The following is a 23,105-nucleotide window of genomic DNA, read 5'->3' as shown; positions in this document are numbered from 1 at the left end:
CTTTATTGTATCTGGATTAATTGCGGTAATTTAATTTAAAGAAAAATGAACTAGTGTACTCAATACAAGAAAATTAGCTAGCTAAACTACGTTACGGGGTTCACCAAAGTAAATTCTACGCCCAAGACTACGCGGACCTCCGCAATTGACAAAGACCCCTTCTCTTTCTCTCTCTCTCTCTTTTTTTTACCGGTTTGTTGCTGATGTTTTGAGAGGTTTGAGTATGGTCTACGTACTCATCGTTGACTTCCAGTAGACCCTTTCTCTCCACCTCATCCTCTTCAATTTCCACTCCAAGTACAGTTTCTGAACAAGAGTAAGAACATTTTCAGACGACCTGAAGGTAACGAAGTACAAAATTATTGATTCATAGCTATGCACTACCGAATAGGATTCCGAAGGCTGCCTTTCGTATCACAGGAAGGGCGTCGATGTATTCTCCCAAGTCTTGCGCCCGCAGTCTCTGCACCAGCTGCAACGCCCTTCTGTTCATGACGGGAACGTAGTCGTCCAGGATTTTGAAGTGGAATGCTGGCGTGATGGCTTTTCGCTTTGTCCTCCACAGCTCTTTGTCACTGCGGTGAGTAATGCTCGTGTTCTCCTTGAAGAGCACTCTACCGGTACGACATCGAAGAGCTTACACACAAACTAGCAATAAGCAAAATTGTGAGACACCACCTACAATGACGCTTTACAGGGTGTCACGCACACTCGCTGTCATTCGTAATAGCTGTGACGCCACACTGTGATTGAAAAAAGAAGAAAGTCAAGGAGAGGGGGGGGGGGGGTTCGAGCAAAATAATCATGGTTTCCTTGTTGCGTACTTTCCCTGTGAAGCAATAGGGGGTTACTCTATAGGCTAGTCGGAACGTGGAAAAATATTATCCTTCTTTTAACGTGTCAGTGCGGAGAAAATGTTTAGTAGGCAGAATGGCTTCCCCTGGCGGCGTATCAAAGGAACGGTACGAGTTCCTTTCATCCGCCACTAGGGGAAGCTAGTCCGTCGGCCACAGTTCTGTAACCTGCCTGTTCAACATTTTCTTCACGCCAACATTTTAAAGGAAGGATAACATAGAACTGAATTGCCGACGTCATCAGCTTAGTTAAAATTACTTTCGTATCAGGGCCGGATACATTTATCACTGGTGTGAGAGAGTGCCTGCTCGCGGATGCCGATTGATTTCAACGGGCGAAAGGCAGCGCTTAGCTCAGACAAGCATAATTTACGTAGTTTCATGTGTCTAATCTCACGTGAACAAGTTTGGAAACACGATCAGTGAATGCAAGCCCTAATAATGTGTTAGACCATCACGAATAGATCTAATCTGTTCTACCACAGTATTGATTGCACTTATGTAGTTTCCATGCTGGCTAGATTACTGCAACTAATACATGGAATGCCCACGCCAATCAAACTCTACGAGATAATGCCGGTGACGAAATTGATAGTGGTGATGGCGTCTAAGCATGTCAACCTGTCAGGTAAATTGACTAAGGGAAGCCAAAATACCAGTTTCCCATGCCGTACTTTCAGTGTCCATAAATGAGGGAGAATCTCACCTTGTTAATATACCTGTTCCGACCCACGGCTTCAGCATGTTATACAGGAACGGCTTGTTGAGGTTCTGGGAATTCGTAAGTATAGCCTGCGCAGAGACACTCGAGTTAAAAAAAGTCGTTGCTTTACTCAATAGCCACGTTTACCACGTACGTTTTGTTTTCTTTCGTTGTTAGTATTAACGAGGAATTATTTCAACAATGAGAACACAAAATAATACAAGGCTAGTTTTGGATTTGCTCTTTGTTCGTTGATCTGCGTTAGTGAATAATACATTCACGCACAAGCGAAACTGCTATTGCTGTTGTCATTTAACACTTTTAAATAACTTTCCTCTCGCCTTGTTTATAATAATAATAATGACAACAATAATAAGGCTTTATTGGTGCCTAAGAACGGGCAAAGGGGTCTCTGGCAACCATGTCATAGTGAACATTCCCGTCCATAAACAGCAGTCTCACGTGATCCCTATCGACTGAGACAAGAAACGAAGTCTACTCTGTTCCTATTCGCAAACTTACCTCGACTGTATCAGGTGTCGTACCGAGCAGAAAGGGTTGTAAACCGAAGTAGACGACAGTGAAATCGTGATCGATGATCTCGTCAAACTTGCTTTCCAGGTAATTGAAAATTCCTGAAATATGATAATTCTCTAAAAACAAAAAGATAAAAAAAAGAAACGCATTGCCTTTTCCGATTTCACATCACATAAACGAATACGTTGTAACGCTAAAAGTATCGGATTTAATTAAAGTTCCGCTGTGAAATGGAACGTCTACCTGGTCTCTTGGACTTCATATACTGCCTCATATTTGTCTGTGTTATATCTACTCTCGTCCATTGAAGTCAGTCTTCAAGCTATAACATCGTTTTTGCGAGGTGGATGTACGGCGCCAATAGTACGTATACTTTCTGAATGAATATAAGAAATCTACAGACGTGTTCCGTGAGATGATCATTTAGTGGATTCCTGGCCAGTAACGAAGCTGCCGATCAAATGTTGGATATAGCGCACCTCCTAACGTCTATCAAATAGCTGCTGAAATATTCTAAGTGGCATCTCAAGAACCCGTTGAGGTCGCTGACAGAGGACACACGTAGAAGGCTACGGAGTCCGTCGCTCATTCGTGCTGCAGAAGATTGATCTATCGCATTGAAACTCCATATGCCTTCCGGCATACCGCGACCTATTCAGGCGCTCCTGCACCGTCCGGCATGGTTGTGAGGGTGGTGGTGGTGGTACGATGTTCAAATGAAGAGGAGTGAACATCCCGTATGGTGGACAGTTTATAGCTGTGAGGGCTGACTCTACAAATTGTTCAGCGTGTGTAACGGTGGAGGGCACTGTGCACATACAGGCACTGCACGTGCAACTGCACAAAATGCAGAGTTCATCTTGATCGTTTGGACGGTGGATTATACTCGTTTGCACAAGGTGTTATTCCTTGTTCGGCTTTCCGTGGTGTCTTACTTTTCGCCATCGCGGTTCGTTGCACTCGCAATTAAGTTTCCAGGAGTCGTATGTATGATGAAAGGGCAGTGTTGGGGTGGTAGGGTGGGAGGGGTGGGGTGTTCAGTCCGGAAGTGGCAGTATTCGTCGGGTGTCGCACTCAATTTCTGCTTTCTATTATTTCCTTTTTTGCCAATTCGAATTCATTTCATCGTCCTATATGACAAGTAATTTATTTAAAACGGCAAATATAGTAATAAGCAGTACGTCGCGAAACAGCTATGACTTTTAGAGAAAAAAAATCTTCCCGGAAACAGCCCCGTAAAGGATAATGCTCAGATGGCCGTTTTATAGGCCGCGCGTTCAAAGGCACGGCCCACCCGGGGGCAGGCCGCGTTATCAAAGGGCCCTTCTCCAATATATGATCATGATCATGATCCAACTATGATCAGGAGCGACGCATAACACGCACATAACATACACACGCAGCTCCCGTGGCGTAGTGGTTAGCATGACCGCTTTCCACACGCCGAGACTGGGAGGTGACGCGGGTTTGAATCCCCGCACCGGCCGTGCTGACTACACAACACAAGTGTTCCCCTTGAAGTCAGCCCAGGACGCGTACTAACCCCCACTATCCCCTACTCCTTCCTGCTGTCATCTCTCACTCCGTCCACGTCTGTACGCAGCTCATAGCCACAGTTGCTTCGCGGCGCTAACACAGCATTAAAAAAGACGGAGCATACACACATAGGCATACCCTATACAATGCAGGCTGATCGAAGAAGAATACATGAAGGTCTGCACACTCAAAGAGACACGCGTGAAAAGAGCTGTGCATGAAATATGTTGTCCACTCACTTGCAGTCACTTTCAAACTCGGATCCATTCGGGACATGCGTTCCCACATTTCGAACATAATCGAAAATGCCCATTTCTGGGGCGGCTTAGGAGCAGTCCTCAAAATCCACAGAGACCTCATCCACGGGAACACATACTTGGCGCAACAGAGACACAGCACCACGGCGCAGATGTACAGGACTGGGCACAGACGAATCCAGGCGAGCATGCCCTGCGATTGGCGAAAAAGCTGCGCCTGGACCATGCAGGGAAACATATCTGGCCGTGCCTCTTCAAACTTGACAGAAGGTGTGAGCGTCTATGGCGACAACAGCAGTGCAGAAAAGTAGAAAGTGGCGAATAAACAGATCGTTATTTTGAGGCATCGTGTAACAAAGGAGGATCGTCGGATATGGAAGTGTGTTTACAATATGCGTGGAGGGAAACGCCGAAGGTGAGGTAGGCCTTTTCGATTGTCTAGACGCGGCCATTTTCAATCAACCGGAACGCAGTGTGGAACTAATTCCACAGCTACCTCTGCATGCCCGTTTATCGGAACACGGGACACGAAGGCCGCTGTCACAAATACTATATGAATGGCGTGAAGGTTATGCGGTCCTCTTTCGCGGCCTGTCTTTTTCAAGGAATTCGTGCGGTATACGTGGTTATATCGATGTTCGTCTGACGGTGACGGCCCTTTTGTGTCCTTGCGCTGTTGAAGATCGACACGGGAAAAAAAGACGTGTTGTTCCGTCTTTTGTCATCAGCACGCGCGAATCATTAGAAAGGTCCTCGATTGAGGTGGATGCGACATTCGTGAATAGTGTCGAGGTGACTGTGGTAGTCCGCGCGTTGCTGATCGCTTGGTCGAATCTCTTGGTTCGAAAAGGAGCCTTGACGTGCACGGGTAAAAAAATAATAAAAACAAAAATAGGAATAATAATCTGTTAAAGTTCCCATGTTCTCAGTTTCTTCCTTCCTAATACTGAACGCTTGGGAGGATTCCAAAAATTTGTGTTTCGCTATATCCGGGAAGAGGGGGTGATGTGTACAAATTCATTATGTAGAGAAGGTCCACAAAATATCCACAAAAGATCCGGAGCTTGTACACTGCATTCATGGATTGTTAGCTGCTAGCAAATGGATCCGTGTGATGCCAAAATGAAAGCAGGGGCGTTCAGTTTGTGTGATACACCCACACAAAAAAAAATGCACTGCACCAGCAGTGACATGCCATTGTCATATCCCTATTAAACTGCAATCGAACAGTTAAATTGCACAAAAATGCCGCGACTTGAGATGAAGTACAAATGAGATGAAGCAAAGAAAAAGTTGATGCGTAAAAATAAAGGGAGGGGGGCAGGGATATGTTTAATGCTGATAAAAAGAAAAGAAGGGAAAGGTTAGCCATGATGTGGCTTGCTATTCCCAAAAAGTCATACAAAAAAAGACAGCTCCTTCAGAAATCGTTGTGCAGCCAGTCATATAGAGGGTGTCAGAGGGTTCCCAAGAGTTTAGATTCCCGAAGGAATCGTGTCAGCGCAGACGTGACCTCAGCGTGCTCAGTATAGGGCCAAGTAGCACCACCAGGGAAAGCTCTCGGTAGCCTAGATGAGGCACCGAAGACTGACCGGGTGACCTTCGTATCGGTGGCAGGCAAGGAGTATGTGTTGCACGTCAGCTGCTATACGTAAATGACACGTGGGAGAAAGAGGCGACGGAGAAGTTCGGTCATTTTAAACAGGAGGAGTGGAGTTCGTACCACATTCAGCCGCAGCCGAAAATAAGTAAGGGAAAATCCATGTTCAAGTGTGTAGAGGAGTGACCAGGAAACATTGAAATTCAGTCGTATACTTAATCACCGGCAGGAGGTACGTAGGTTTCTTGCAGTCGTTAAAGGAAAGTATCACGTGCGCGTTAAAATCATTTTGTCCTCAAGAAGGCAGTGTTTCTGCAGCAGCATCCACATCTAATTTCGTTTTCAATCTAAGAACGGCACGAAATGTAGTGCGTCAACCCTAACAAAGTTACTCCGCCGGACAAATTGTACTGCAGCTTCACCAGGTGTCGCCTATATAGAGCTCCCATAGTTTCTAGCATAGTTTCTTTCCCGGCGCACTACTTGTTGCAACGTAGACTGATGCAGCGGTATTGCAGCCAATAGGAACAAGCGTCGGGCGTGGCTTAGGCGTGTCGTTCTTGGGTTGAACCGACTATAGTACTTGTAAATATATTTGTTAATTATTATACTGTTTGTTTATTCGTTACTTCCCATATCCCTTGTGTGTGAATAATGAGGATCATTATGTGCATGTATGAATCTAGTTAAACGGAGAGGGGTATACGTAATTCCTGGACTCGAGTTTGCAGGAAAGTAGAACTCTACTAGTAATCTGGACATAAAAGCAATATGCAAGCGAGTTGGGACATACTTGACGACGGCAGCATATCCCTGAGCTTGGTGAAAAGAAAATTCTCACAACAGAGAAACGAGCAGCACAACACAGAATACTTTGGACAAGTAAACCTCTTGTCTCGTCTTTTCCAGATCAACCATCACAGAGCTCTTGACAACTTCCAGATTTTTCTCCGGGACACCGGTCTCCTCTTTACCCTATGTTGTGCTTGTGTACCTGTGTGTGTGTTTGTGTGTTGTGTTTTTTCTTAGTGTTCTGTTGATGTCTCACTGACCTTCCTGACTATCGACCACTATTCAGCGTCCTTCATCACCTCATCATCAGGACACATCTCATCCTGCACATTGTGCTGGGGAAGTGGGCCGCACCTCACGTGGCGAAATTCCCCATTAATCATCATTAATTTGCCTGTCGTTGTCGTTGTCTGTGTGTGGTAACTAATTAATTAATTAAAGTAGTAAGCATAGCAGTTCTATAGTAGTAGCTCACCAAGGGAGTGTAGGTAAGCGCGAGGAGAAATAAAGTGACTCCAAGTTTGACTCTCGTGTCTTCTTGAGGTCTCTCGAGCGAAGATTTCCCGCCCGCATTGAACACCGGTAAATACTTTTCGAACAACTCTTTGAGGGTTTTGTTATAATTTTCTTCCAAACCAGAAGCGGATTTAGTGATGTTCATTATCGAACAACAACAACTTTATTTTCGGCCTTGGAGAGTGGGGAGTTTCATCGCAACAGGCGATACTCTACCCCAGTGCTTGGTGGAATGGGGGGAATAAAATAACGTGCCCCTTTACAATAACGATCGAAGTCCGATGGGGTCCAGAAATGTCAGAAGACCTTTGAGCGCAGAGCGTTGCTGGGCTGGATTGGGCCAGGGACCAAGCAATTTCGGTAGGGAGAAAGGGCGAGAGTCCAGCTGACGAAGAGACTCGCCCAATCAAACTCAGTGGCGTTACCGCTTGAGACAAATTGATTCTCCCAACTGCTGCCACTGTGGTGCTCTTGAGGATCTGGAGCACATTCTTCTTCATTGCCCTCACTACGAACCTTCATTATCGAAAGCACATATCCAAATATAAAATTTACTTGTACCAATTCGGCAACATTGGTCCGCTTTCGTGGCTTCCGAGTTGTAACGAAAACGAGAATATCGACTACAGCACAAACAACTTCTTCTGTAGAGGAAGAACGTTGCAACAGTGAATGCCATTGAATAATGTAATAATTTGTGTATGGAGCATACATCTCTACATCCTTTTTTTCCTTCTTTTTCCCACTTCCGTTTTCAATGCAGGGTGTGTCCCAAAGATTTGTGCGGCTAGTATCTATCGAAATTTTACAAAAGAAACCCAGTTACGTGTCAAGTAAGCCACTCAATTATTCGGGCGTCGAGTTGAAATATTGTCCATTATGCACCAAATATCCCAGTTTGGTCACATTCTGGACTTATTTTATGATGCGTCACACACTTTGATCGATAGCATGCACTGCAGTGTCCTTGACGCAGTAAGCACTCGTCATAACGAATTCCCTTTTTCTCTGTGTTTTGAATTAGCGCTTTATTCGAAGTCGCAGGCTGTCGCGACCGAAATGTATGCGTTTTGGAACCCGATTATGGGCGCAAGCCCATACGACAGACACTGCTTACGTGTATATATATATCTCTCTCTGTGTCTGTCTTTGTTTTCCATATAAATGAAATGGCTGCCAAGATGCTCACCACCAAAGTTTGTCTGCTTGCTTGAATACTTTTTGTCAGGCTCCAGCTCTGTTTCCGCGCGCTTCAGACGCCACTATCGCTGTTTGTTTGGCAACTCCACTTTTATCGAATTTCCGCGTATATCGAATTCCTTTCCTCGTCTCGCTGACTTCGCTGTAACGAGTGTTCACTGTGCGTGCGTTCGATCCTCCACAAGATATTAAGTGCGTATCCGAACAAATAAAGTCCGACTGTCAGGACGCAATGTGGATCGACACCTGTGGTTTGCAGGGGCGCTTCCCTGCACTTCACTGCCTGCTGAGAGCAGTGGACGTATAAGGGATATTGATGCATTGGCAGCAGACATGTACATAACTTAAACGCTCTACTCAAGTTACTCTATCTTACAGGTATCTAAGGTAGTGGAGCTGCAATCTCAGAAAATCTATTTATTCTGTAGGCCGAGACCTCAGTTGCTCTCACAGTCTCGCGTCACAATTTTCGGCCCAATTGCGCTCATATTATTTTTAGAAAATTAAAATTGAAAAGTCCAGGCAACACTGTGTCAAAGTCGCCACCAACTGCGCATTCCCGTCAAGTACGGCGACAAAGTCTCATTCCATACGCATAACACTGTGCGTAAACCAAAAGAAGTCGGATACGTAGCCATGCCGGGAACGTTGCCTCTCTGCCCTGCGCTTTCGGTGCTTTTCGATACTTTTCTCGTTGGGAGTAACTTGGAGTAACTTGGTATCTTACAAATATTTTTAAAAGCCAGCATTTAGTATCTTCACTTAAATTTTCTTGTTTAACTTCTGCTATCTTGTTAAGTTGCTCCTGGGATACTCTCTTTCATTTATTTATTTATTTATTTATTGGGGAGACAGCACACTCAAAAAACTGAGGGGGTGTCGAGGTAGCTCGCCGTTGTTAGCCGCACTCAAGTCTCTAAAAACTGAACTTCACCGCATAGCATGCTCTGCGCCAACCACCGCCACGAATGATAGGGTTATCGCTCGGGGCTTAATCTCCTCATCGTCGTTACGGTCGCTATATGAACTAACAAGTGGCGGGAAATTCAAAAAGATGGGCGCGTGACACATGACGCGTGACGTATCCGACGCCCTTCACGTATCGCGCAAAGAGCGCCGTGCACGTGTTTTATCACGTGCCCTTCTCGACAAGTGCCCCGCCCCTCGTTAGCTCGTAATACGTGCAAACGATTAAGCCCATTCGAGGAGAGAGGGGGCGTGCGCCTTTTTTGTGTCTGTTATCACGTATCTAAATTGAACCAAAAGGTATTCTCTTCGAATTAGAAGTAATAACCTTATCATTCGTGGCGTGGTTTCTGGGCACACTGACACAATTTCTGGCATTTCATTTGACCTTTATTAATTTAAATAAATAACACAAAATATCACAGAGCGTATGTACATCGGCTTGCGCAAAGCCGTAAGTTCTTTTTTACACGGATCTTCATGAACTCCTCGGTGTGAGTTTGATTTCCAATCCCTGAGTTGGTCGAAGGACAAGCTCCAACGACATCTGCAGATCGTTCGAGGCGAGTTTGGATTCGACCTTGAAGTTCCTGAGGATCTGGGCCAGGAGAATCTTGTCTTCGAGTTGCGCGAATTTCTGACCTGAGAAAGGAAAGATGATGTGATTTTTGTTTTTTCCTTTCCGCTTGTCATGAGCACACGTGTACAAAACTGTTCTTCGACGTCATAGAAGCTGTGACACGTTGATGCATTGTGTTTCATTGCACCGTGCAGGCATCGTGGTACAAGCCAGAGTATTGCACAAAAAGAATTAATAATAATAATAGTAATACTAATTGAGATAATAATAATAATATGTCGTCATAATAGTATCAGTAGTATAAGAATATGTCGTAGTTGACACAGAATAGAAACCCTTCCGCGTCAAGCTCCGAAATTAGAGGAGCGACAGCATCAGCCGTTCCCATTGGTTCTCGAAAGCACGTGACCTCGCCCGGGGCTTCCCGACACCAGCATCACTCTAAAAGCAGATGGTGGTGGTGGTTATCATGGAACTGCTTGCTGCAGCCAGCCTAGCACTCTCGTAGCCAACCATCGTCCTGAATGACATCATTCTTTCCCCTCATTTGTTGAAGAAGGGGGCGTACGGTTTCTTGTGACACTTAATACGCAGTTATGTTGGTTGTCACAGAAAGGCGTACGCGCCGCACTCTCCTCAAATCAGAAGCCAAATGTACCATTCGATGCAATGGTTGGCGCAGACTGTGTTGCACGGCGAAGTTACGTTTTTAGTTTGTAGAGTGAACAAAGTATGATCGCTCAATCGACGTGACGTAGTCATTAAGAGTCAGCCAATCACAACCATGCTTTGGCCATAGCTAATGGAGTATGGAGACGAGCCATCATCAGCCACATGGGTGGCCACCTATAGCCACAGAAAGACTGCGTTTTGAAAGCGACCGTGGCGATTGTCTGACTACATCGCATGAAGGTGTGAGAGGAGGCATTAAGCAGGCATTCCGTATCTACACTCTTCAGGCTGACAGAACTTCACCGCATAGCACGCTGTGCACCAACCATTGCCACGAACGATTGTGTTATCGCTGCCGATTCGAAGAGAGAGGTGTGCTCACGCCTTTTTGTGTCAATTATCAGACATCCAAATTGACACAAAAAGGCGTAAGCACCCTCTCTCTTCGAGTCAGAAGCGATAACCCTACCATTGGTGACAATGGCTGGCACGCAGCGTGCTATGCGATGAAGTTCTGTTTTTAGAGTGTGGGTGGCATTGGAGGAGAGAGCGACATCCAGTAGTAGTTTCGCTGTCGTTTGAATGGGCGACCAGCACCCTTGCTTTGGTGTTGGGACAAATGAACAGTGATGGCCACTAACTACTTCTACAGTAGTTTAAATATAACTACTAGCTACTTCACGATCGAGTAGTTTAACTAGTAGTTCAACTACGTTTCAGGGGAGTAGTTAAAACTACTTCTTTAGCTACTGCAATGTAGTTTAACTACATTTATAACTACTTAACGTTGTCCATCAACACCAAATCCCTTGTAGTGTTCTTGACACCTAAGTATGAATCACATGGAATGATAAACTTTGCTCAAGCCACTGCTACGACAGTCAATACAAAGCTTGCCGGCGGATTCCTTTCTGTGCCTACGCGATAAACTAAGTTACAGAATTATTTCACAGCAAATGAGGCTTCACTGGACATGCATTAAAAGTGAAGATTAAGTACACAGCACGACACAATTGCTCTGCACCTCCGTTCTCAATCAAATAAGTAGCTGCAATAAGGTAAAAGTCGGAAGCACAATCATGCCGTAAAGCTTGCGGCAAAATCGGAAGTAGTTTGCGCCTTCAGTAACCTAACTACTGTAGTTAACTACTTAAAATAGTAGTTTAAAATAGAGTTGCCACTTACATTCTGCAAGTATTGAGAACTACTTTTTAACTACAATCTGGTAGTTTAACTAGTAGTTTAACTACATGTAGTTAACTACTGGCCATCACTGCAAATGAACTTACTCGAAATTATTAATTATGAAATCGTCTGCGGCTGAAGCAGATGACATCCCGACTGTACAGGTCACGTCATGCCACGTGGGCTGCCTTACTGGCTGGAATGCCTGCCGTGGTGTCAGAGCCGAACGGGATTGGACGTCGCGGCGTCAGATTTCTACGCGTTCATTAGCACTGCGTCCTGTAAAACTTGGAATGCAGGCAAGCATTGGTGCATATAACCTTATTTTACATTTGTCCGACGTAACAAGGGGGGAAGTGTAACAGCCCCTTTACAGGGATGCCAAAGTGCAAAATTTCTCCTCACGAACGATGCAACGATTGACTCCCGTTCCTTTTGTGTTGATGTCAAGGTAACGGCATTTTTCATTCCGCGAGAAGAAAATTTTTGCGCTTTAACCGCTAAGTTTCACCTACCAATGCAGTTCCTGGCGCCGCCGGAGAAAGGCACGTAGACGAAGGGGTTCTTTTCGCTGGTGCTCAAGAACCTCTCAGGCACAAAATCGTTCGGTTTGTCGTAGAACCTGGGATGCCGATGCAGAAAATAGAGACCCACCAGTGCTACTGTGCCTTTGGGTATGGTGTATTGACCTGTTGGTTAGACGGATGCATTGATGACATTACCATGTCTGTAACGCTAGTCTCGTTGTTGCAAGTATTGTATCCAGGAAGAAGCGCCTACTCACCGACGGTGACGTCCTTGTCGATGTTGCGAGCAAGCAACGGAATAGGCGGGTACAACCGAAGTGTTTCCTGTGCAGGGTGGAAGAATATATCACATGAGTAGCTGTTGCCAGTTTATGATGCAACCATGTCATAGTCAATTTCGAAACTATTTGTTTCATTTTATTGCTCGTGTATCATTGAGTACGGTTTCCAAAATATCCCGCGAAATAGCGGCGTAGTTTGACTGTTAGTCAATGGACTACATGACAAGAGCAGGCGCCGCATGTTGAGACTATGCCGGAATTCCCTCCCTGGAAAAGGACGAAAACGTCATCCCCTACAAAACCAATCAGAGCACGGCCTTGAGAAAACGAATGCCTTGTCCGTACAGGCGCCCTTCTAATCTGAGCGCCGCCCTCTCACTCCTCCGCTTAGGGAGTGTGACGTCACACCGTGGGAGCCTCTGCAGCTGCGGAAGCAGCGCTGATCTTTAAAATTTCCGTTATTTAATAGCTAAGCACTTTTCGGACGAAAAAATTAGCCAAGTCGATTCTCGTCCCATTGCCGAACATAGTGACATCGGTTTCATAGATGGGTTTCCGAATGGGACCGTCCCTTTAATGAGCTGGCAAATCTACAAGGTTCATCGTAATGTTCGTTTCGGAGGATATCTGATCGTGCATGAGAGCACCAAAGGACGATAACATACTTTTACTTACTCTCAGCTGCAATTAACATCACCTATGATTGCTGATTTAGATTATCATTAGGTATCATTTAGGTATCATTTAGGTATCACTTGTACGTCGCGATTTCGCAGAATATCTAATCGCTACCGGTAAGGGGAAGCGAGGAAGTGTAACTACGTCTCCTTACAGTACGCGCTTCCAACAGCATGGCGTACTCTGCGGAAACCTTTGGGAAAATGTAGTGGCAAGGTACTCTCATTACTTCATAAAAGTAATCGTATTAGTAAGGGCACCGCTTCGAAGTACACTTATCCCCTGATTAAAAAAGTCACTCCAGGAATTAAGTCCCCTGTTCTTTTACGTAGTTCATTTCAAAAAGCTCCCTTATTACAAGCAGCAGACGGTTAACTGAATAGGCAGTTAGAAATGCAACGACAAAACCAGGCCGTACCTTGATAACACATTCCAGATACTTGAGCTTCTTGATGTCTTCAACCGTAACGGTGCGCTCCCTGTCGTTGCCAAATACGGCGTCAATTTCTTCGTGTACCCTGCCTTGAATGTCTGGGTTGTTTCCCAGCAGATGTAAAGCGAATGCAGCCGCTGTTGCTGTTGTATCGAATCCCTGCAGGGTTCAGCCAAGGTTAGGAACACGATATACTTTAAACCGCAACACAACCGTGCCATGATATCCCAGCGTTCGAAATCCCAGGTCTCAAAGTTCGCGATAGCAAAATCAAAAATTGCACAATCAAAACTTTTTTTTCTGCGTGGTCTCTGAATGAGCTTGTTTTAGAGTGGGACGTCGCTGAGTAATGTGTCAGCTTCGCGTGTTTTCGATGTCCATCGAGGTCGTTTTAACGAATGAAACGCACATTTTAGCGGCGGTTAGGCTTAGCACGGCGGACGAAGCCACGTTGGTGAGTACGGTCACAGGAGACCTATATAGTGTTGTAGTGAGTACGTGTGTTCAAGGCGGTACCAGCATTAGACTGTGACGATTTGGGATTCTGAACGTCTGGGATTCGGAATCTGGATTTTATAAGTTGATAAGTACATTTTTAAAAAATATGGAGTAATTGAATAACTGAATCTGAATAAAGCCTTGCGGAGTGCATATGACCTTCGCCAATACACCTTGCGCAACCTGTGCCACGCAAGGGCTCATGGGAACTTGCAGCGTCTTCAACATTATGTGATGACCAGAGGCGGAGGTAGAGGAAGAACAACAACATTCCCGGTGTGCACAGCAGCTGCGTCAGCCGGGGTAAATCATAACCGAAGCAGACGACAGGGCAGTGTCCCTCAAAGTTCCCATGCTGCTTTGTGCCGTGCGCTTGGTGGCGCGTGCATCTTTTTAAAATCACTATTGAGCTCCATTTCTCTTCTTGCGCCCTATACTTCCTATTTAGTTTACTTCTTTTGATCCCTGTTTAACTCTCATTAGCTTATCTATATATAGTGTAAGGGTACTGGTGTAGGCAACCTGTCCCGTATCACCATGATCATCATCAACAACAACAACATGACCGCTGTATCTTATGCGAGACATACGTCTGCAATGAAACGATGATGTCTTTCTATTCTCCAGGCTTACCCCAATCATGAAGGTGTTTACTTCTTCACGGATTTCATCCTCAGTGAATATTCCTTCCTCCATATGCATGCGAAGAAGAATGTCCATGAAGCTTTTCTTTCTGTCCTCTTCGGCCATGCCCACTTTGTAAGTTGCCTTTCTTGTCTTTAGTATCTATTAGGAAACAGCAACATGAGCTTCGTCCTGAATACAGGTAACGTATGCGCTTAATTTTAGTGAAGAAAAAAGTGGAATTCTAGAATTTAAAAAAAATAACTAGTTTGTGCACTACGAGTCAAATAGCTTTAGAGATACACATTAATTATCGAATTCCGGAGCTGCTTCTTGACTGTCATTCGGACTTTACATGCGTTGATGGAAGCTTTTAATAAGAATACTACAGGCAACGATACCCTGTCACAGCTGGTTTATGATAGTGCGTGATGGGCTCCATAATAGCAATAATGACCCCCTTGGTGACCTTTTCACGACCGATCTCACACTTCTGTACGCTAAACGCGACACTACCGGTAGGGGGCATCGCGCCGCGAGCTCGAGATTACCGACAAGTGTGTCGCAAGCAGTACCATCCTGGAAAATGTTTGGTGATTTCCACCTGTGTTTCCCGCCCTTGAAAATGACCAGCTTGAGCCGGGCTGAACGGCTCCCACGCTTCTAGGGTACGCGGAGACACGCGCTTGTATCCCCGGAACAACTTTTCGGCCCGTTCGTGCCACTACGCTGCTCGGTGAGGGGCACGCATCCAGGCAAGCCCTCGTGCGACTCACAGTGAGAACAACGCACCCGCATCAATCATATAACGGCAAAGAGGTGGACCTGAAACGCAAGCGCGTGGCTCTGGACCGCGACACCTTTGGCGCATTAAGCAGTTAGATGGAGGTTCAAGTTCCTCTTCATGCGTGCCTCACAGTAAGAAATTGTTTCACGCGTCAGGTTTGCGAATTTTTAAAAAATTATACCGCTATAAACCATGCAACATCCAGCGCACCTAGTCTATGGCATGTTGTTGTTTCTTTCTTTGCTAACGGCACCGTACTTACGTTCATCGTGTACTCTTTGATGAGCTTCACTTGGTCGAAGAATATCTTCCCATCCTCAGTGTTGTTATACACAGTGTTGAACCATTGGAGCGGATTCAGCATCCGTGTCATGATACGAGTTGAGACACTGGGGGGAGGAAATCACAGCTAATGTAACGGTATAGCTAACTCATCCAGTGAAGTATGTATATCGTGCAATGAAGGACAATTTCTATCCGTATGAATGAAAAATGATGGAGGTGGAAAAGTCCTTACTCGTCATTCACACTCAGAAATCCCGTCTGCCCCACTTTCTCTTCTTCAAGCTGGATTCCCATGGCGGTTTCTGAAAGGGACAAAGCGGAAGTCATTTTGAGAAAATGATAATGGCAACTTTCCCATATAATCCGAATGAATGGGTGACATTATCGCGTTAATGTTAATGTCACATAATAATTTATTTCATGACTTCGTGATATTACGGACCCTCTCGCTATCGTTTTTCAGCGACGTAATAGAAGTCCGAACCGCGTTGGAAGGAATTAGCCATGAGTGATCGCTGACGGCTCAAAATTTTCTAAGCTGAGGTCCTTCTGTGCGAGTTAATACGTATACTCATTGCTCAACCTTTTGTTGTATATTATCCACTCTAGTGGTCGCCACAGGATGTAATGGCTGTAAATTCTAATTGTCACCATAGGACAGGAGTACCTGGACAACTGCATCGCCATCGTTATGGTTGGTCTGCAGGGACTATCTTTGCAGACTGTACTAGAAATCGATCACATGTACAAGATGTTCTTTCCCTGAAGGTGGGAGACTGACGATCTGGAGGTCAGTAGTACTATGATCCAAAAATATAGAGGCCGAAGCTCATTGGCTGCGCGGTTACCAGTGTGTGTCTTACCACGACAGAAGTTTTGTAGCAAACGAAAACGGCAGCAGGAATACGTCGCCACGTTGTGTGATGGTGCGGCGACGTATAATTATAGTTACGACAACGTTTTTTACCACTAATGTGATTAAACAGTTGCCCATATGGTCAGTGGCGGTTCCCGTGGCAAGTACCATGACCGGCGATACTTGGCATAAGGTACGACAATACGCCCAGCAGTAATACCTACCGAATAAGATTCCAAACGCCGCGAGGCGCATGGCGGGAAGTACGTCAAAGTAGTCCTTTCCGACTTCTCCCATCTTTCGAACCAGGTCGTGGGACCTGCGGTTCATCACGGGCACATACTCGTCCAGAGTTCGAAAGTGGAACGCCGGGCTGAGCACCTTCCTCCGCTGCCTCCAAATGTGCTTGTCACTGGATATAAAAACAAAAGCGTTGCGGTAACTCAATTTTCAAGGCTGATTTGTCTAAGATACACGTGTCGTGTTTGCATATTTTTCTTCCTCTCTCTCTTTTACCTTGTCAGCAAGCCGTTTCCAATCCAGGGCTTCATCATGCCGTAGAGGAAGGATTTGTTCAGGTTTTCACTGTTGTTCAGTAGGGCCTGTGGGTAAATAAAAAGTGCATTATGAAAACCAGTCGAAAGGGAAAGCTTGATCTGGCAAAGTGCTTTGATTACATGCAGAAGAATACCGGTATCGGCCGGGTGTACCGCTTGGTCGCATACTTACAATGTACCACAATGTACGTATGTTACTAAAATTTGTTGTATTTGTTGCTGTGCTGTACTGTTGTTGCTGCAGCCGCAGCCTTTTCTCATTCTCTTTCACTTCACGTCAACATGGTAGACAATTAACTGTACTGCGACGATGGCAGCGCTCTTATTAACCACTGCTCTACTGAGTGTGCGACGGCACACATCGGCACGGTGGTTCATGCATGCAGCCCGGTGGCACGCTATGCATGAAGTTAGTTAAAACAAAGTATCCTCAGGCGGGGAAAAGTACTACACAGGCCGAGGACTGTGGCGTCGCAAACGCTACATAATCGTAACGGCAGGAAAAACTCTGAGTTATTAAAAATGTTTCACAAAGAATCATTCGCGTAATACGGCGTGCGCTTCGACCACGTCACAAAGACATCGTTGCCTGCACGTCTTCTACGTCTTAAAAAAAGGATATTGTTCCGAAATTATGGGGATTTCTTTCTACTTTTTTTTTACGCCACGCGATCTTTGACAGCACTTCCGTATTAAGCAGCCCGTCCGTTCTACTTTTACAACGTTTGAGGTATCCAGACTAGGCTGGGAGTCCATTACTGCCAGCTGCAAAAATCACGGGACAGGTACAGCTTTGACGCAGGGCACCGCAGGCCAACCTTATCCCATCGGCCTCCGGGTACCTGCGTGGAACTGATGGGGCCCGGTGAGGGAAGGCTGGCTCTGCTTCCCGTGGCAGGCCAGTATAAATGTTTTCCCTGTTGAAGGCGGAAGTTTGGAACGATGCCACACATCCTCTCTAACACACGGTGTCGGCTCCAGGAAATGGTCGTGCTAGAGGAGGTCGGAGGTCGGATTGGGATGAGATGAGGTAACGGAACTCTCGGCCTATCGGTAGGTGACACCTTGATGGGCGATGGAGGTCATTCGTGGTCGTTCGTGGTTGCGAACATATAAAGCAATTGACCAATGTATGATAAAGCAAGCTAGCGGGTGTACACGTCAAAAATGGCTTCATTTAATTGAGTCTGTTCAAGGACATATACTTTTTCTTTCTTTCTTTTTCACCCCCACACTAAAGTCGGGAAAACCCTCCTTGAGGTGTCAACGTCATCTAGGCTAAACAAGGCCTGTACACTATTCGACTTCCTCATACGTCCACGAAGTCTCTCCAATCAGAGCCATGAGAAGCCGTATCCCTGGAAACGAGCTACCAGCAGCCGCATGGATTGGATTGGAAAAAAGAAAGAAAAATATGGAGTGGTTAGTCCCGACCCAGTCAGAACTGGCTACTCCAAAACGCGTTTGTGGGTGAAAAAGTAGAGCCAGAAAAAAGAGAAGAACAAACAAACAAACAAAAAAACCAGGAAACAGGAAAGGGGTAGAGATGGAAGGAAAAGGACAGCCTTTATGTGTTTACGCCTGACTTTATGTGTTTACGTCACGAAGGAAGGAGAGGAGGCATCGCGTAGGCCGTCCTTATCATAGATGGCGTTGCAGATGCGGAGCACCCAAAAGAGTGACTTTACTTGCATGGTTCCCGACGTGATCCAAGACATGATCTCAGACATGATTCCCGACGCGACTTGAATGCATTTGGCCATTGTTAGTGTGACGTCATAGCTGCACGCGGAACAACGTCCCATATTAGAAAGTTTCAGTGCATCGTACGCTATTGCCTTTGCGTACTTTCTGAGCGCGAAACATCTCGCCTTCCATTATGACGCGAGCTCTGGCAAGTGGTACAAACGATGGGCATCTGGCTTAGCAGCTGCCATCGAGATCGCGGAGTCACTTTATCGATTCTTCAGATCGATTATGTAATCAGCTAATATCTATGATAAACGACTCGTTCATCGCTGTATTATTACGGCTCACTGTATACGTCCACTCTCTCCATTTGGAAACATAGACTGATTAGGGGGACAGCATGCAACGAAATGCAGTTCGCACCTACCTCAACAGTGGTGGGCGTTACTCCGAGAACAAATGGCTGGGGCCCATAATATACAACTGTCACTTCTTGGTCGAGGACAGTCTGGAACATCATGTTCAAGTAGTTGAAGAGCTCTGTGGAGTAAAAGTGGTATGTGTTGACATACAGCTTATCATCTTAATAGGCACTACTTCTTATTAAGTCGAAATAAGGAGACAATGAGTGTCATATGTTTTACGAGTACGAAATACCATGGGAAAATGTAACTATAAGAAAAGCATTCTTTCTGCATTTGTGCCTGGTGGGGGACACATGACCTCACTGACCCCTGAGTAAGAGCTAGGTTCGATTGTCACTGTACTTCCTGACCTTGTCAACAGTGGCGTTTCCTCATAATGCGTTCTCGGATGGGCAGCCGCCCAGAGAGTCGAAGGCGACATATTGTTCTTTCAAGGGCTTTCTGTACACACTAATCTACAATCTTTCTCCAATAAAGCATCGTTCTCAACGACGAGATACCGTCTTGTCTGTCCTAGTCCTTCTCCGAGCGATTGGTATCGCGCCGTGATCGTTACCTTCAGAATAATTACCTTAATACTTCGCGTTTTGCGAGGCAGTGTTAAAGATTCTATTGAGCCAGTGAGCGTGAGTATTGCAGCATACGGGTACTATCCTGTCTTTAAATTTTGAAATAAATCTCGAAACCGGAATTTAATACGCGCTCTTGACCTTAATGCACGTGCTCTGTGAATGCCATTAGGAGTGGGCATTCCGCCAAAAACGTGTTTCAATGCGGCGGGGACCACCTGGCGTGACGTGGCGGTTAGGATGACTCTCTTCCACGCCAGGGCGGGGAGGTGACGTGAGATACAATCCCGGCACCCGCTGTGCTGTCAGAGGTTTTTCCCTGAGTTTTCACGCGGACTTTCCAGAAGAATATCGGCACGCTTCCCAATGAAGTCGGCCCAGGACCCGTACTGACACCCCTCCCCCAACTCCTTCCTGCTGTCCTCTCTCCATCTGTCCACGCCTGTACGCCGCGCATAGCCACAGTTGCTACGCGGCGCTAACACCACAGAATTTTTATTTATTTTTTTTTAAATGCGGCACTTTCATTGGTCCATCTTCAGGGCCTCATCTTCCGTCACCCGCAGTCCTCAAATTGTAACTCCTTCGTCCTTCACTCTTCACAATCCACAGCTCTGTTATACGGACGGGATATACAAGAAGCTAACGCATTAAAATTAAAATTCCGGGACGAGAAAGTTTCCTCTTTCTGCAGTTGGTTGCGGGGGAGAAGACAAGCGCAGAATGCCATCGGCAACATTTCTAAGCTCATTCGCCGATAGCGAATCCAGCTGTTTCGCACTGAAGACTAACATGTCCCACCACATAGTACATTTCCATAAGTTAATATGCTGAAGGATCTAACATTTTCTTCGCGACGCTTCCGTATAAGGCAAAACGACAGCGTCTTTATTTCCCGCGTCGATCAAGATCTGTTATCGTTTAGATTCATCGCGATCGCAGCGTTTGTCGGACCACATTACCTGGCCGGTTAACTCGATCATCTGTCTCGATGGCGCCTTTCGGATGATATAAACGTGATAAGGTATTCTTATCGCTTCATCTTTAGGAGCGCCATAGGGAACTCCTTGTGGCAACAACCCCTACCAGTGATTTGACGATAAGTTATCTTGATTTGACTGTTATACAACCAGCCTTGCTTGGCCGTTATATAACACGTACTGCATTTCCTGTCTTAGATTACTCTACTAGCGTCAGCTGTAGAATGATTGCTGGAGCTAGTTAGGCTGTTCAATGGGTGGGGGGGGGGGGCGATTCGTTCTAATCTGATAAAAAAAGAAGGCTGTTCAACGTTACTTTCTGTAATTATACTGTAACGTTCCTTGTGATTTTTTTTTTTTTGTTGTTGTTGCACTTCTTTCATTTTGTACAAAATTATGTTTGGTCCGTCAACTTGTCCTTGAAGGAAAGAACGAGGGCGTCCGTCTATCTATCCGTTATGGGTGTGTTTTACAAAGAAGTCTGGTTACGGTGGTAATTATATTGGTGAGAAAATAATATAGCTGCTGATTTCCCGAATTAACGGACACTATAGCTATAATTTATCCGGAGCTGTGAGTTCAGAAATAAAAAATAAAAAAATAAAAAAAAGAAACACTTAAGTTGGTGGGAGGTAGAAGATGACAACCTGAACGAAATCAAAGCCACAATGAATAAACACAAATAACACCGGGTCAATCGCGGATCGCCAGCAAAAAAGAGATCTGAACACCCCCAGAACTTAATAAACTTCGTAAAACGGAGGAAATTTAGTTTCCTTGTGAATAATGTGACTTACTTGCAGGAACATTCAATCTGGGGTCCATCTGGCGCATCTCCTGCCACATATCCAGTAAGAGTGAAAAGGGCCATCGTTCCTTAGGATGCGGACATTTCCTCAGGTGCCAGTAGATCCTTAGCCACTGTCCAATGAATTGCAGACACTTCACAAACACAGCGAAAAGGAATATGTACACAGTCGTGCTCAACACAGCAGCCCTCCACGAACTCGGGTAGGATATCCTGTCCTGCCCCAGGGCCGCAAACATGGCTGGTGTCGCGGGTGAAGCTTCCGATCAAAGACGACACGCAGACATGAGACAAGCCGAGAACCGAATGTGCCCGTCGCAACGGTCGTGCGCGTGTTTTATTGCGTGTTGCAAATTTTTTGGAAAACCTTTCTTGCGTAGAGAGGAGGACATGTCGAACCTCAAGAATATCACGAGAGGGAGAGAATGTTCCTTTGATAGTAGAAAGAGTGCTGGGTACCCCCCATGTCCCTCTCCTCATTTCACCCTTGGGGAACGGAAAAAAAAAGAACTCATAAAGAACAAACGCACGTACGGAGAGCAAGCGGTAAGGAAAACGGCGTCATCTTGTAAACTGACCTTCGATAGCCTTCGCGGAGCACGTAACAGGGAACAACACGTGCACCCCTACTCGCCGCGGACTTGTGTGACGTAAGCCGCTCCGCGCGGTTGCATTAGAGAAAGGGGAATCCTGCTCGAATGGGTCATCTTTCCACGAAGGAGGTTTGCAGACTTGTGTGACTGCGTGTCCCGTAACCTCAGGTGCCTGCGTTATTTGTTTCGCTCCTGCTCATCCCTCGGTAATTCCCCCCAAAGTGCGTTCGGATGCATTAATTAACACGCCTTGTAGACGCGTGCGTATTTGTGTAGATGTAGCAGACTGTGTTGGATTGTAGGGACCGGTTTCCCTCTCTCTTGCTGATAGTCATCTGCCCATTCATATATCAGCGCTCATCGAACTGGGCGTAAGATGCAAAAATCTGCGTTGCAAGAAAAAAAAAAGTAAAACGCGTGATATATGCGATATTATGGCTACATGCTATTGCCGTTTGTTTTCAATTTGTGATAATTTGAAATAATTTTGCATCAAATTATAATAAGAAAGAAATGTGAAATTAGTAATAACTGCATAAACAAGAAAATAAGAAGTTTGTAAATGAAATCTATAAGTAAATTTCAATGAAAGATGATACGATTGCCGTACTGTTTGCCGCTTTTGAAATGTGGGAAGGTTAGTCAGTATCTTGTCATGACTAACCACGCCGCGGAAAAATGTCACCACGATGTATGCCTTCGCCCTGTGATTTTCTTTCTCAACTAAACAACGACAGACAGTGTTCTTCATTTTTCTTTTTCTGTTTTCAGGTGATGCGTTCCTATGTAGAAGCGGTTATATATTTATAATTCTGACATTTATATTTTTTAATTACCAAAACAAATTGCGGCTGCACTGATGTAGGAAAAAAAAAAGGAAAAAGTTGCTACGCATCCCAAAAAGAATGCGCTCTTTGAATTTGGTGTCCGTGCGTTTTCATGGACAACATCGTCATCATTTTTGTAAGCAGTGTCGTACCCAGATATGTTGTGCATCTAATCTGGACTGACTGTTATCGCGTGCTGGTAAACACTATAAAAGGGCGAAACAAATGTGTGTGGACGGTTCTTATCGCTTGTGACCACGAGTTTCAGCAGCATTTACTTATCGCTAAGA

The 23,105-nt window shown here is 45.4% G+C and overlaps 2 protein-coding genes across 2 annotated transcripts in view; both read right to left on the bottom strand.

Moving 5' to 3' along the window:
- LOC135369472 (cytochrome P450 4V2-like) overlaps positions 1–4,261 on the bottom strand; it is a 21,918-nt gene extending 17,657 nt beyond the window's left edge. Inside the window, exons 1-5 of the mRNA XM_064603056.1 lie at positions 3,870–4,261; positions 2,080–2,210; positions 1,561–1,646; positions 385–575; positions 237–306 (exon numbers count right to left, since the gene is read on the bottom strand). Of these exons, the coding sequence (XP_064459126.1) occupies positions 237–306; positions 385–575; positions 1,561–1,646; positions 2,080–2,210; positions 3,870–4,125 (734 nt within the window). The 5' untranslated portion in view covers positions 4,126–4,261. The remainder of the gene's footprint in view (positions 1–236; positions 307–384; positions 576–1,560; positions 1,647–2,079; positions 2,211–3,869) is intronic.
- A 5,074-nt stretch (positions 4,262–9,335) lies between these two features.
- Positions 9,336–22,811, bottom strand: LOC135368807 (cytochrome P450 4V2-like). Its single transcript, XM_064602324.1, has 11 exons — positions 21,385–22,811; positions 19,041–19,153; positions 16,884–16,969; positions 16,592–16,779; positions 15,744–15,813; positions 15,489–15,615; positions 14,449–14,601; positions 13,303–13,476; positions 12,183–12,249; positions 11,914–12,087; positions 9,336–9,603 (listed from the first exon to the last, which is right to left on the bottom strand). The coding sequence occupies exons 1-11, from the start codon at positions 21,632–21,634 to the stop codon at positions 9,440–9,442; spliced, it is 1,566 nt and encodes a 521-aa protein (XP_064458394.1). The 5' UTR covers positions 21,635–22,811; the 3' UTR covers positions 9,336–9,439.
- Positions 22,812–23,105: the final 294 nt, after the last annotated feature.

The sequence above is a fragment of the Ornithodoros turicata genome, chromosome 9, assembly GCF_037126465.1.
Source record: "Ornithodoros turicata isolate Travis chromosome 9, ASM3712646v1, whole genome shotgun sequence".
Classification (NCBI taxonomy): Eukaryota; Metazoa; Arthropoda; class Arachnida; order Ixodida; family Argasidae; genus Ornithodoros; species Ornithodoros turicata.
This window is presented reverse-complemented; position numbering and strand designations above follow the sequence as displayed.

Excerpts from the sequence above, each read along its gene's own strand:
- LOC135368807 (XM_064602324.1), bottom strand. The coding sequence starts at position 21,634 with ATGTTTGCGGCCCTGGGGCAGGACAGGATATCCTACCCGAGTTCGTGG. Across the intron at positions 16,780-16,883 it reads GGAAACGGCTTGCTGACAAG|TGACAAGCACATTTGGAGGC; the intron begins GTAAAAGAGAGA and ends TTTTATATCCAG. Across the intron at positions 14,602-15,488 it reads TCAAAGAGTACACGATGAAC|ATACTAAAGACAAGAAAGGC; the intron begins GTAAGTACGGTG and ends GTTTCCTAATAG.